General features: G+C 38.2%; 2 protein-coding genes across 2 annotated transcripts; both read right to left on the reverse strand.

The window, feature by feature from the left end:
• Positions 1–728: 728 nt before the first annotated feature.
• On the reverse strand, positions 729–4,775 carry LOC116355406 (gastrula zinc finger protein XlCGF17.1-like). Its single transcript, XM_031799099.1, has 2 exons — positions 4,770–4,775; positions 729–3,470 (listed from the first exon to the last, which is right to left on the reverse strand). Exons 1-2 carry the CDS (start codon positions 4,773–4,775, stop codon positions 2,568–2,570), a joined length of 909 nt encoding a protein of 302 aa, XP_031654959.1. The 3' UTR covers positions 729–2,567.
• Positions 4,776–7,891: 3,116 nt separating this feature from the next.
• On the reverse strand, positions 7,892–12,861 carry LOC116355359 (zinc finger protein 8-like). Its single transcript, XM_031798774.1, has 2 exons — positions 12,256–12,861; positions 7,892–9,888 (listed from the first exon to the last, which is right to left on the reverse strand). The coding sequence occupies exons 1-2, from the start codon at positions 12,578–12,580 to the stop codon at positions 9,356–9,358; spliced, it is 858 nt and encodes a 285-aa protein (XP_031654634.1). The 5' UTR covers positions 12,581–12,861; the 3' UTR covers positions 7,892–9,355.
• Between the last annotated feature and the right edge of the window lie 1,068 nt (positions 12,862–13,929).

A 13,929-nucleotide genomic window follows, 5' to 3' on the forward strand; every position in this document is an offset into this window, starting at 1 on the left:
ACATAACGTTATCTAGCTAGATAACGGTACTGCACTGTAGCTCATACAACGCCTACGGTCAAACCCGGCTTTCTAATATTTACGGTAATTAGCTATAGTAACGTTATGGAAGATATTCACAGAAAACCATCATTGTCTTCGTTATTCATTATTAGTATGTTATATTATTATATATACATTATTTCGAGACATATTCAGAGCCAAACATCAACCCAAACTTAACATTTTTAACTTGTTGTCGCATCCAAACTTGTCACCATCGTTTTCAGTTGTAATTGCGAAGTTCCTGGAAGAAGTCCAGCAACAAAAGAAGTTCCTCGATGAACCCACCTTCTAACAAGTTCTTTGAATAACCTTTTGGGGCTGGTTTTTTTTTATACCAAGAACACCACGGTTCTAAGGGGATCTGAGATTAACTCCAGTTGAACTCTTCATTTTTAGAGTTGTAGTCGGCTCTATTTACTCTCAGATTCAAAACATGATTATTAGCATCAACGATCATGTCAGCTGCTGCTGCTCCAATACAGTATGAGGTGAGACGGTGAACTGATGTTGAACTGGGCAGACAGCTGCTGCTGCTTCAATACAGTATGAGGTGAGGCGGTGAACTGATGTTGAATCATAATGATTAAGTTCATTAAAATGAATTAGTGAAACGGTTAAAAAATAGTACATGGCATATTAAATATATTAGGCTATTGTTATCATATAGAAACGTCATGGAATATTGTACATCACATCAGCTTTATTTATACAGCACATTTCAGACATGAATGCAACACAATGGTTTCACAGGAAAAAACATAAAAAACTAAAATAAACACATATTTAATACACAAACATAAGAGGATAAAAAAACAGAATAACTGAAAAACTAAACTGGAAGACTAATGAACATTCAAACAAAAGAAAAACCCACACCAAACTTAAAGACTTAAAGACAGGAAGCAAACCAAAAAGGTGGAGCAACTAAAGGTGTTGACTCTCCACATCTATCAAGACAACTGGAGCACTGGGCCAGACACTCTTAAATAGAACCTGGACCAGCTCAGGTGAAACACCTTCCCACTAACGAGATGGAGAAGCCAGCAGAGAGCTGTTGCATTACCAACACACTGTTTGATATCTATGTCCATCTTCTCAAGGGTCTGTTTCACAAGGTCCACAAAGTACTGTCCAATCGATGACTCACAGTCAATGACCGCAATGAGTCTCTTGTGGACAACATCAGTGACATATCGCAGAACTACTGCACACTGGTCTTTGGATGTTAAATCCTGTTGTGTCCATTCGTATTGAGAACATCCCTGCCTTTCTCACTTCAACAGCAACTGTCTGCTGAATCAACATTCCGATGGCTTCAATTACTTCAAATCAAATCAAATTTATTTATATAGCCCTTCGTACATCAGCTGATATCTCAAAGTGCTGTACAGAAACCCAGCCTAAAACCTCAAACAGCAAGCAATGCAGGTGTAGAAGCACGGTGGCTAGGAAAAACTCCCAAGAAAGGCCAAAACCTAGGAAGAAACCTAGAGAGGAACCAGGCTATGTGGGGTGGCCAGTCCTCTTCTGGCTGTGCCGGGAGGAGATTATAACAGAACATGGCCAAGATTTTCAAATGTTCATAAGTGACCAAAAATCCATCCTAGATGCCCTCAATCTCACAAATGATCAAGGAACCCACCAGATACAACCCTAAAAATCTGTCTGTAAACAATAGTTGGAAAAATTACGTGTCATGCACAAAGTAGATGTCCTAGCCGACTTGCCAAAACTATAGGTTGTTAACAAGAAATTTGTGGAGTGGTTGAAAAACTAGTTTTAATAACTCCAACCGAAGTGTATGTAAACTTCCGACTTCAACTGTAATTGTACCCAAAAATTGTCAGTTGGTTGCTTAAATAAATATGATTACTAATGTAAGTATGAAATATAAATACCAAATGTACACCCCTTTGTTAATATGTATGGGCAATAATTAAGAGTGGTGAGGCATGGAATAATAAAATATATATATTTTGTCAGGCTGAATGTTTGAAATATGAGGTTATTTGAGTCATGCTTCTTCAGTAGTGGAATAAAGACAATTAGCACTTGGATGTTGTAAATAAATACTGGAGTGATGTAGGATTAATAATAAAATTGATTATAGACCCATTTATTATACTGCGTCCATGTGTTCAGGCTGCAAGTACGTTGAAAAAACAATCTTCTCAACTAAAACCAAACGTGTACTGGACATCGGGCATAGTCTTCTTTTCAAAAAATTTTCAATTACATTTTGCTAGGGTGGGATAGCCCAATGTCAAAACACAGTTTTAACGTGTCCAAATCAATAGAACAGGGGACAAACGTTTAGGGTTCTACATTGTGACATCATTAAAATACTCCTACTACAATGTATACACATTCTACATTGTGACATTATTAAAATACTCCTACTACAATGTATACACATTCTACATTGTGACATTATTTAATTGATATCAGGAAACAACTCCTTCATGTATGTATTTTCTAATGTTTTATCAGATCGTTTATCAGAGTATCCACATCGATCACAGCTATAAGGTTTCTCTCCTGTGTGTTCTCTGGTGTATCTTCAGATAGCCAGATGTACCAAAACTCTTCCCACATTGATCACAACAAAAATATTTATCTCCTATGTGTGTTCTCTGGTGCCTCTTCAGATAGCCAATTGATACAAAATTCTTCCCACATTGAGTACAGCCATAAGCTGTCTCTTCTGTGTGTGTTCTCTTGTGTGATTTCAGGCCACCTGACTGAGTAAAACTCTTCCCACATTGAGTACAGCTATAAGGTTTTTCTCCTGTGTGTGTTCTTTGGTGTGATATCAGGCTGGTTGACTGAGTAAAACTCTTCCCACATTGAGTACAGCTATAAGGTTTATCTCCTGTGTGTGTTCTCTGGTGTGATTTTAAACATCCTGAAGTACCAAAACTCTTTCCACAGTCAGGGCAGCTAAAAGGTTTCTCTCCTGTGTGTGTTCTCTGATGTTTAGTCAGACTGCCAGCTTTAGTAAAACTATTCCCACATTGATCACAGCTATAAGGTTTATCTCCTGTGTGTGTTCTCTGGTGTGATTTTAAACATCCTGAAGTACCAAAACTCTTTCCACAGTCAGAGCAGCTAAAAGGTTTCTCTCCTGTGTGGATTCTCTGGTGAATTTTAATGCCTGATGAGGTGGTGAATCTCTTCCCACATTGAGCACAGCTATACGGTTTCTCTCCTGTGTGGATTCTCTGGTGAATTTTAATGCCTGATGAGGTGGTGAATCTCTTCCCACATTGAGCACAGCTATAAGGTTTCTCTCCTGTATGGATTCTCTGATGTCTTTTGAGGTCTGCTGAGGAGGTGAATCTCTTCCCACATTCAGAGCAGCGGTGAGTTCTCTTCCCTGTGGGTCTCTGCTGGTTTTTCTTGAGGTGTTCTGATCTGGAGGAACTCTTCTCTGCCTCGTCAGCATCATGAGGTTGTTGAGGCTCCCCAGAGGATCCACGATAGTCCCGTCTCTCTCCTGTGTGAACAAAAAGGTCAGACAAATGGTTAAAGGCCCACAACAGCAGAAATCCACTAGAAAAAGGTGATGCCCAGAGCATAACCATGATTTTGTATAACAATTGTCATCTGTAATGAATGCTAAAATCATTTGACAATTGTCTTAAGACAGTCAAGTGAGCAACAATAGTCATATTTTGTCTTGTTTACACATTAATAATAACATTGATGATTGTAGGCTAGAAATAAGTCATTACAGTTGCCGAATCCCTAAGCAGTGTGCCAGGCACATTTGGTCTCCAATACAGGCCCCTTTCTGTGTTTGCTAACAATTGCGGCACGAGGGCAATGGGCAAACAATTTGGTTGTAGAAACTCCTCCCTGCTAATGTTAAACCGATAGTTATGGATGTAGTATATCTGGGTAATGAGGAAACCACTAGTTATGGATGTAGTATATCTGGTAATGAGGAAACCACTAGTTATGGATGTAGTATATCTGCTAATGAGGAAACCACTAGTTATCGATGAAGTATATCTGCATGGAGCCAAAATGGTGAGCGAAGATTTTAGTTTTCGCAATGTATTCTGAATATTACAGTAGGATGTTACCTAACAACGTTACCGAACAACAACATAGACCTACTGTAGGACCCATAACTTCACCTAACAATAACATAGACCTACTGTAGGACCCATAACTTCACCTAACAATAACATAGACCTACTGTAGGACCCATAACTTCACCTAACAACAACATAGACCTACTGTTGGGCCCATAACTTTACCTTACAACAACATAGACCTACTGTAGGACCCATAACTTCACCTAACAATAACATAGACCTACTGTAGGACCCATAACTTCACCTAACAACAACAAAGACCTAGGACTATAAATAATGTAATATTTCAGGTGAAACATGGACAATAAAATGTCTTTGTCATGACATTTCATAACCTGATAATTTTGTGAATAATCCCACTAGGCTACTCTGTAACGTGTTGTCATTCTAAATGTCCTGAATAAGAAAATAGCTCTGTGTGTTGTACAATAGCCTATCCATCAAGGAACAGTTCTCTACACATTATGAGCCAAGTATTTCTGTGTCCAAACAGACTAATGAGACCCTACTGTAAATCAAGCAGACAATAACAAATGATCAGGCTTTTAATCTGAGGGTCCAAGTCCCTGTTTGGGCTTTGCTTCAATCTTCACCCTCCTTCAGTAGGCAGTCTTTCTATACTTGCATGTTCTATTCATTTCCATGACATGTTCACCTGTGGACAATACACTCCCAGAGCCAAAACAGCTTAGTCTGAAAACTTTTGGATTTTTAATCTGAACCTCCAGGTTTAACCTTCCTGGCGCAGGCGTTCCGCTAGCAAACCACCTCGACAACATTCAGTGTAATTGCAGAGTGCCGAATTCAAAATACAGAAATAGTCATAATAAACATTCACAAAAATACACGTTATACAATGGTTTAAAGATTAACTTCTTGTTAATCCAGCGTCTTTGTCAGATTTCAAAGAGGCTTTATGGTGAAAGCATACCATGCGCTTATCTGAGGACAGCGCCTCGCTTACAAAAGCATACAAACATTTTCCAACCAAATAGAGGAGTCACGAAAGTCAGTAATAGCGATAAAATTAATCACTTACCTTTGAAGATCTTCATCTGGTTGCAGTCACAAGAGTCCCAGCTACACAATAAATGTTTGTTTTGTTCAATAAAGTCCCTCATTATCTCCCTAAAACTCTATTTTGTTGGCGCGTTGTGTTCAGTAATCCACAGGCTCAAAGGCGGTCAAAACAGGCAGACTAATACATCCTAATTGTACCGGTAAAGTTTGTCAAACGATGTTCATAATTCATCTTCAGGATGTCGGTTGTCTAAATAATTGATAATATTTCAAACGGACAATAGAGTATTCAATAATAAGGGAAAAAAACGAAGGGCGCGCACCAGACGTCAAAATACTGCCCCCAAGCCATAAGAATTTTATCAAATTTAGAATAAGGCTTTAAAGTAACAAAATGTGGAGAAAGGCAATTTGGAATACTTTCCAAATGCACTGTATACAGCAACACCTCCCACATAAGCATTTCTGTCTTTTCTGTAGATGTTATATCCCTGTATTGCTACTGCTGTATCAAAGGAATTATCTCAGTGAGTTTCAGAGATGAACAGTACAGTGCATTCCGAATCCAATAGGCAGGCAAGTAAACAAAAACGTTTTCGAATAAAAACTATTCCAGAAAATGTTTCTAAGCTAATTCTCACAAAAATCCCTTTTTAAAGTCAGGGTATGAGTCGAGAAACATGCCTATTTTCCTTGAAAGTACGTAATGTTATGATTGCAAAGCTACTCGATATTACAGAGAACAAGTTAATTATCTCACATCTTTGAAAATATTTGCAATGTTTTGCTTCTTGTTCACGGAGGGTAATTCATGCCAATGTTCTTTTCTTTAAGCTGTTAATTCAAATCGAAAGGAGTTTCCAATATCCTAATTTCTGAAAATATTTCTGGTGATAGCAAGTGCTAGTGATACACAAACTAGATCTATTTGAAACATTGCCATCCCATGGCAGCATTTACCAGCCACCAGGTTCAGAAGCTTTAAAACCACATAAAATCATTTTGATGTGAAAGAATTTGATATAATTTTGATGTGATATGAAAGTATTAGAACATATTTTGATGTGATATGAAAGTATTGTGTAAAATTATGTTGATGTGATATTAAAGTACAGCGATTTATGTTTGTAGAAATGTATCGCAATTGAGAATTAATTCATTTAGATGGAATATTTGAATATTTTAGCTGCTAGAGCCAGTCTACCACTGGCAGCAATCAGCAGTAGAAACAATAAAGTGAACTCCCTGCCCTTTTCGGTAAAAAGCTGAGGGATGGGGCTGGAGAAATGCAACCATCCATGATATCAACATTCTAGTTTTATCCATGTTTTGAGTATATACGGTGTTTGTTTATATTAACTGACGACCATTGGAGTAAAAAAAGCGTACATTTTGGGTTCTGATGGGGTACAACAGTTGAACTAAGTTCATGAGGCATTTATAAGTGAATTCTTCAAGAAACAGGTGGGTACATATCATTAATGTATAAGTCCCAAAATGGATGTAACAACTGCTGATTGCCCCTTTAAGACTACATATTGGGCTAATCTAATAGGAGATATTGATGAATACAGTATTTCAGGCATTGTCATTGGATTCATTTCATCAATTGTTAACGTTTTGTTGATGGTCCACTCTTGATGTTCTACACGTTACAGTGTAGCTTCAGCCATTCCTACAGAACAACATTAAAGTGTAGAACCCCTTTACTGCATATTGGTTCAATGATTGCAGAGACGGTACTTACTGGTGTTAAACAGATATCCAACCTCCTCCTTCACTCCAAAAACTGCATCCTCCTCTTTCACTCTGAACGAGTCTTCCTCTTCTTTCACTGAAACGTCTTTCTCTTCTTCTTTCACGGTAACAGCCTCACCCTCTACTAGTTTTTGTATTGTAACATCTTTCTCTTCCTCCTCCTCTTTCACCAGAGCTTCTTTCTCCGTCCAGCAGACCACCTCTTCTTTATCAGGAGGAGAGTAGCTTAGTGAACTCATGGTCGGAGATGTTAGCTAGTTAGCATTAGCGACTAGCCTAGTTCTAAGCTAACTTAACCAGCTAGCTGACAAACAACGTAAATATATATTTAAATGGGCCAACAAGTACATACGACAGAAGTGTGTTTAATACACAGCGACTAATATACACCAAAACAGTGTAAAGAGCATGAATGTTGTAGCTATGTTTGCTAGAAAGCTACACAGGTATCTGACTAGCTGTTATTGTTGAAGGAGCGTACCGTCCACTAGATTATTCGTCACACTGGCAGCGTCGCCTGAACCTAAAATATGCACATCGCCATCTGCTGACTGGAGTGGGCAACGCAGTTGATGAACCAAACGTTTATTTTTCATTTATTTCATAAACGTTTAATATTATATAAAGTCGTTCAAAGAGAAGCATGTGTTGATCAATTCGTGTTTAATGAGTGAGAATGTAAAACTATATTACACCCAGTACACATTTTAATGAGTGAGAAATTAAAACAAACTTTTCACCCACTACATATTTGCATTGAAGCATAATTCTGACATGGATCATTTTGACCCCAGAGGCATATCTTTTATCATAGCCAAAATGTGGTTTATTCAATTCTATTCAATTTTTCACTACTTTGTCAATCAACTTGTTAGTAAATCTAAATCATGGTTTAGTGTTTCTGTATCAATATGGACATTTAAATAATTCAAATCCTTTGGAGTAATTTTGACCCCAGGCAAAAGCACCTTTGATAAATAGGACATTTATTTCAAATCAAAATCAAATCACATTTTATTGGTCACATACACATGTTTAGCAGATATTATTGCGGGTGTAGCGAAATGCTTGTGTTTCAAGCTCTGACAGTGCAGTAATATCTAACAAGTAATATCTAACCATTTCACAACATATACCCAATACACACACATCTAAGTATTCGAATCAAGGTTTCTCTGTAGACATGATCCATCCCACCAAAGGGTGGAGGGGCACCTGTATCGGTGGTTTTGACCAGATAAACACCTGCAGATATAGTGCCTCCCATGTTCTCTCCTAAGATTGGATTTTTCTAGACCATGTGTCACATGACTGTGTACAAAACTGCCAAGGGTATACAACTCTACCAGGGATATACAGCGCATTCGTAATGTATTCAGACCCCTTCACTTTTTCCACATTTTGTTACATTACAGATTTTTTCCCTCATCAATCTACACACAATACTCCATAACGACATCACAAAATCCCATAATGAAAAAACTAAAATAGGTTTTTAGACATTGTTGCACATTTATTTACAGTATTCAGACCCTTTACTGTGAGACTCGAAATTGAGCTCAGATGCATCCTGATTCCATTGATCACCCGTGAGATTTTTCTACAACTTGTTTGGAGTCCACCTGTGGTAAATTCAATTGATTGGACACGATTTGGAAAGGCACACACCTGTCTATATAAAGTCCCACAGGTAACCAAGCCACGGGGTCAAAGGAATTGTCCGTAGAGCTCTGAGACAGGATTGTGGCGAGGCACAGATCTGGGGAAGGGTACCAAAACATTTCTGCAGCATTGAAGGTCCCCAAGAACACAGTGGCCTCCATCATACATAATGGAAGAAGTTTATTATTATTTGAAGTCTTGCATGTCATCTACTTTGATGCTTATTGTCATTTTCAAATCTGTGAATAAAGGATCCCCATTAGTTCCTGCCAAGGCAGCAGCTACTCTTCCTGGGGTCCAGCAAAATAAAGGCAGTTATACAATTTTAAAAACATTACAACAGATTCACAACACACGGTGTGCCCTCAGTCACGTTGTCCTAGAGAGATTTACATGGTTATTTACATGGTTATCAAAACATCACACCAGGGTGAGCCTAAACAAAACACAGCCCTATGGGAAAAATGAATGGTGGATAAACGATTGGAGCCATTTCCCTGTTTGACCTGTAGTTGTTATGGATATTATGACTATACAGCGCCCCAAAGTGGACGGGTCACAATATGTTCCATTGATAAAGCACACTTTATTTAACCTCCATGTCATCTTGTTTTTACATGGCGTTGTAGATTGTAGTGCTATACAGAACGTATTTTTGATGTTTTCAATGTATTTTTAATCCTTTCAAACAATGGATTAATTGATTAATTAACACTACAAAAAGTAAACTCAAGTCTGACAGTCCAAACAAAAACACAAATTCTCAGTCAAAAACACAAGTCAGAACACAGTCTCTCTATTCTCTCATGTGTTTTCAAGTCCTCTGACTGGGAAAATGTATTTTCACAATGAGAGCAGTGGTATATCTTCTCCTTCTGTGTATTAGTATGTTGGAAAGGCTTTTCGCCTGTGTGTTTTCTCTCATGCTTTTTCAGACTCCCTGACCACCTAAAACTATTTTTGCACTGGGAACAATGGAAAGTATTTTCTCCTGTGTGTATTCTCTCATGTGTTGTTTGGCTCACTAACCACCTAAAACTCTTTCCACAGTGGGAGCAGTGATAAGGCTTCTCTCCTGTGTGTGTTTTCTCATGCCCAACCAGGGCCCCGAACTGAGTAAAATTCTTTCCACAGTGGGAACAGTGGTAGGGCTTTTCTCCTGTATGTATTCTCTCATGCATTTTCAGGCTCCCAAACCACCTAAAACTCTTTCCACAGTGGGAGCAGTGGTGTTGGTTAGGCGTCTCCAGGTCTGTTTCCTCTGAGGAACTCTTCCCGCTGTCAGAGTCTGGTCTCTCTCCTGCCAAAGACAAACAGATTATTTAGTTAAACAGAGAGACCTGAATGACACCTGCATTAAATAAAGAAGATCCCTCAATAACCTGAGGTCAGTTTTCACAACATTACATCATTAAAAATAAACTTGGTGACAGTGAGATTTAAAAACAAATGATGTAGAGCTCCAAATCTAATTCCTCAGGGAATGTCTTGATGTCATAATAAGAGCTCTATAATAATAGATCATGTGATGTTTTAGGCTGAGCAGAGCTCTATAATAATAGATAATGTCATGTTTATAGACTGAACAGAGCTCTATAATAATAGATCATGTCATGTTTATAGGCTGAACAGAGCTCTTTTATAATAGATAATGTCATGTGTATAGGCTGAGCAGAGCTCTATAATAATAGATAATGTCATGTTTATAGGCTGAGCAGAGTTCTATAATAATAGAAAATGTCATGTTTATAGACTGAACAGAGCTCTTTTATAATAGATAATGTCATTATTCTGCCCTTGAGTTGCGTTCCCATGCAAAACTAGACAGATAGCTAACAACTAAGTCTTCAATAAAACTCCCAAGGCATGACTTTTCTTGAATGAATATATTGAAAACGTTTATGTTGTGAAACTGCAAAATACAGAAAAGAATATACTTTTAGTATTCAATTCACACCGACATACTGTAGCTGTACATTATACATTTGAAGTTGCATAAATACAAAGCACGTGCTAAGGTACCATGCATCTGGCATGATGCCAAACCATATAGCTAATTGTTACTCATATGGTAATTGGCTCCTTTCATTACTCTAATAATGTACAACCATTTATGTAGAATAACAAAGCATATTACACTAGGAACAGTAACAAAACTACAGTATTGTATATTTTACAATTCGTTTGCATGACGCACGAGCAAAGTAATACAGCTAACGACAAACATTTAAAGGCATTGCAATTTGTGAGTAAATGCATCCAACATTGATATGTAAGCAACTCTGTCAATAACAAGATTATCATCATTAGCTAAATGCTTGAATCGAACTTACAAACAAATATTTTCCAAGGCTGAAGCGTGACAAGAAATAACTACATTGAAAGACCTGCACCGTAGCGTTGTTTGTAGCTGCTTCTATGCGTGCAGAACAAATTCTCTACTTCCTGTTTGCGTAGTCTTTCTAAGTACCAGAAACATCCACTAGGGGACAAATATCACCATTGAACAATGAAAATCCAATTTAACCATTGTAATAAAATAATCTGTTACCTTATAACAGGATGGCAGCACAGTTATGTTTATAGGCTGAGCAGAGCTCTATAATAATAGATAATGTTATGTTTATAGGCTGAGCAGAGCTCTATAATAATAGATAATGTTATGTTTATAGGCTGAGCAGAGCTCTATAATAATAGATAATGTCATGTTTATAGACTGAGCTCTATCTATCTATAGCTTGACAACATTCAGCTGTTTTCGTGATATGTATTATCTAACACTTACAGTATCTTTCCTTTTTGGTTACTAAGCAGTTATATCAACATTTAGCAACTACGTTAAACTAGCAACATTAGCAAACTGTTAGCTATATTTCAGGTTAAATGTTGCACAAAATGTGTACATATTACTCTTTTGAAATCTCTCTTAACCAACCTAACTTAACCAAAACCTAACTTAACTTACATGAATTGCAATGAAAATCGGTGGTCAGCTAGCTAGAAGGGTGTATGTAGTCGTAGTTAATATTATTTTTGTTTCTTGTTGACTATTTTAATTGAAAGAACCCTTATGTATTTGACATTAAAGGGCCAATGCAGACGTTTTTAATCTCAACATCAAATAATTTCTGGGTAATGATGAAGTTGCTTCCTGGTTTTGTTTTCAAAGATGTCCACTCTCTGGGTGTTCACTCCCCCCACAGGTGACAATAGCAACAAACATCACCCCCCAAGGGTTACTATAGCAACACACATCACCCCCAAGGGTTACTATAGCAACACACATCACCCCCCACGGTTTACTATAGCAACACACATCACCCCCCACTGGTTACTATAGCAACACACATCATCACCCCCCCCCCCCCCCACTGGTTACTATAGCAACACACATCACCCCCACGGGTTACTATAGTAACACACATCCCGTGTCATTTATATCTTGTTTGTCAATTCTGAGTGACATTAAAGTTGTGAATTTGCTCATCCATTGTTAAGGTTTTGTTGGTGACCTGCTCTTTGGTGGTATACACATCTTACAGTGTAGTTATCAATTCCTACATTAAATAATAACATATTCAAGCATAAACATTCAGCAGAATGCTGCTTTAAAAACACGCACCAGTTCAACAATAGTTTGTGCTCCTGTTTTTAAGACAGTACTTACTGGTTTTAATCAGATCACCTGTCTCCTCCTCCTGTTCTTCATTCTCCTCTTTCAATGTGACAGTCATCTCCCCTTCCTCCTCTTTCACTCCAAAAACTGCATCCTCCTCCTCTTTCACTCTGAGCGCGTCTTCCTCTTCTTTCACTGAAACATCTTTCTCTTCTTCTTTCACTGTAACAGCCTCACCCTCTACTTCTTGTTTTACTGTCACAACATCCTCTTCTTCCTTCTCCTCTTTCACAACAATGTTCAGCCCCAGAGCTTCTTTCTCCGTCCAGCAGACCTCCTCTTCTTTAACAGGAGGGGGGTAGTTTAGAGACCCCATGGTCGGTGATGTTAGCCAGCTAACCTAGCTAGTTAGCGACTAGCCTAGTGATATGCTAATTTATCAAGCCAGCTACCGTTACCTGACGAAACGGAAATATGACATTAAATTGGGAAACTAGTTATATGACAGAATTATGCTTAAAATACAGAGGAAAATATACACCGAAGCAGTCTGAACAGCTTGAATGTATCGGCTAGGAAGCTACCGAGGTGGCTGACTAGATGTTGTTGTAGAAGAGTGCCGTCCACGGGATTATACGTCATGCTGATCCCGTCGCCGGAAATACGCGCATCTCCTGAAAGACGCACATCGCCACCTGTTGACTGGAGTGGGAAACGCAGATAAATGTTTATTTTATTTCCAGGCAAAAAGTGCATTTTTACATTTATTTCATTAAATAATAATATAATAGTCAGACAACTGCAGATTTGTAATAAGTATGAATTTTAAAACTACTTCTAAATGATGCCAACCCAACAGATGTTTCTACTATGAAGCAACGCTTTCAGGTTGATTAAAGTTTAATTCCCAAATAGCCTATACAGGTTTGGTCATTATCAGGTGTTGGAGCGTTGAAAGATGATGCACAACGACGGTTTCTTCCAGGAAACAACAACTCCAATAACCACTGCGGTCTAAATAACTGTAAAGTACGTCACCGTCGAAATGACTACCGCTACAATCGACCTGTTCACAAAACATGGGTATTGGGATGTGACCTCATTGATCTGCCAGTAAGATATGTTTACATGGGATCTGACCTCATTGATCTGTCAGTAAGCTATGTTTACATGGGTATTGGGATCTAACCTCATTGATCTGTCAGGAAGCTATGTTTACATGGGTATTGGGATCTCAGCTATAGTATAATCCAGTCCTACCAGCTAGAAGTGTAATGAACCTTGTCTGACAGCCAATCAACCGTGTCCTGAGCCTGTCGCCTGCAGTCCGTATTTTCTTTCTCGTAAAGTTACACAGGGTCCACGAGCCATATTAATAATTACTGTCCAGCACATTGTCTAGGAAGGTATTGCTCCTAGGCCGTCAATTAGTTGTTAACTGACTCGTCAATTTGAATAAAGGAAGAAAAAAAAGGGAATATGTTCCATCATCCATTGGTATAATTGAATTGCAATGACCATAATGCATTGCGTGTCCACTTGTCTTGTCTGTTTATTTTACACCTGCTATGTAAAAAAGACCAAAGAATGCATGATGGTCAATACTATCTGGAATCCTTGGGACATCCCTACCCTAACCCCTAACTTAACCATTTTAAATGTCAACTTCAACGGACTAGGGACGTCCCGAGGATGTATCTCTACCTGAAAATAAATTATGTAAGT

Source organism: Oncorhynchus kisutch, linkage group LG20, assembly GCF_002021735.2.
Source record: "Oncorhynchus kisutch isolate 150728-3 linkage group LG20, Okis_V2, whole genome shotgun sequence".
Lineage (NCBI taxonomy): Eukaryota > Metazoa > Chordata > Actinopteri > Salmoniformes > Salmonidae > Oncorhynchus > Oncorhynchus kisutch.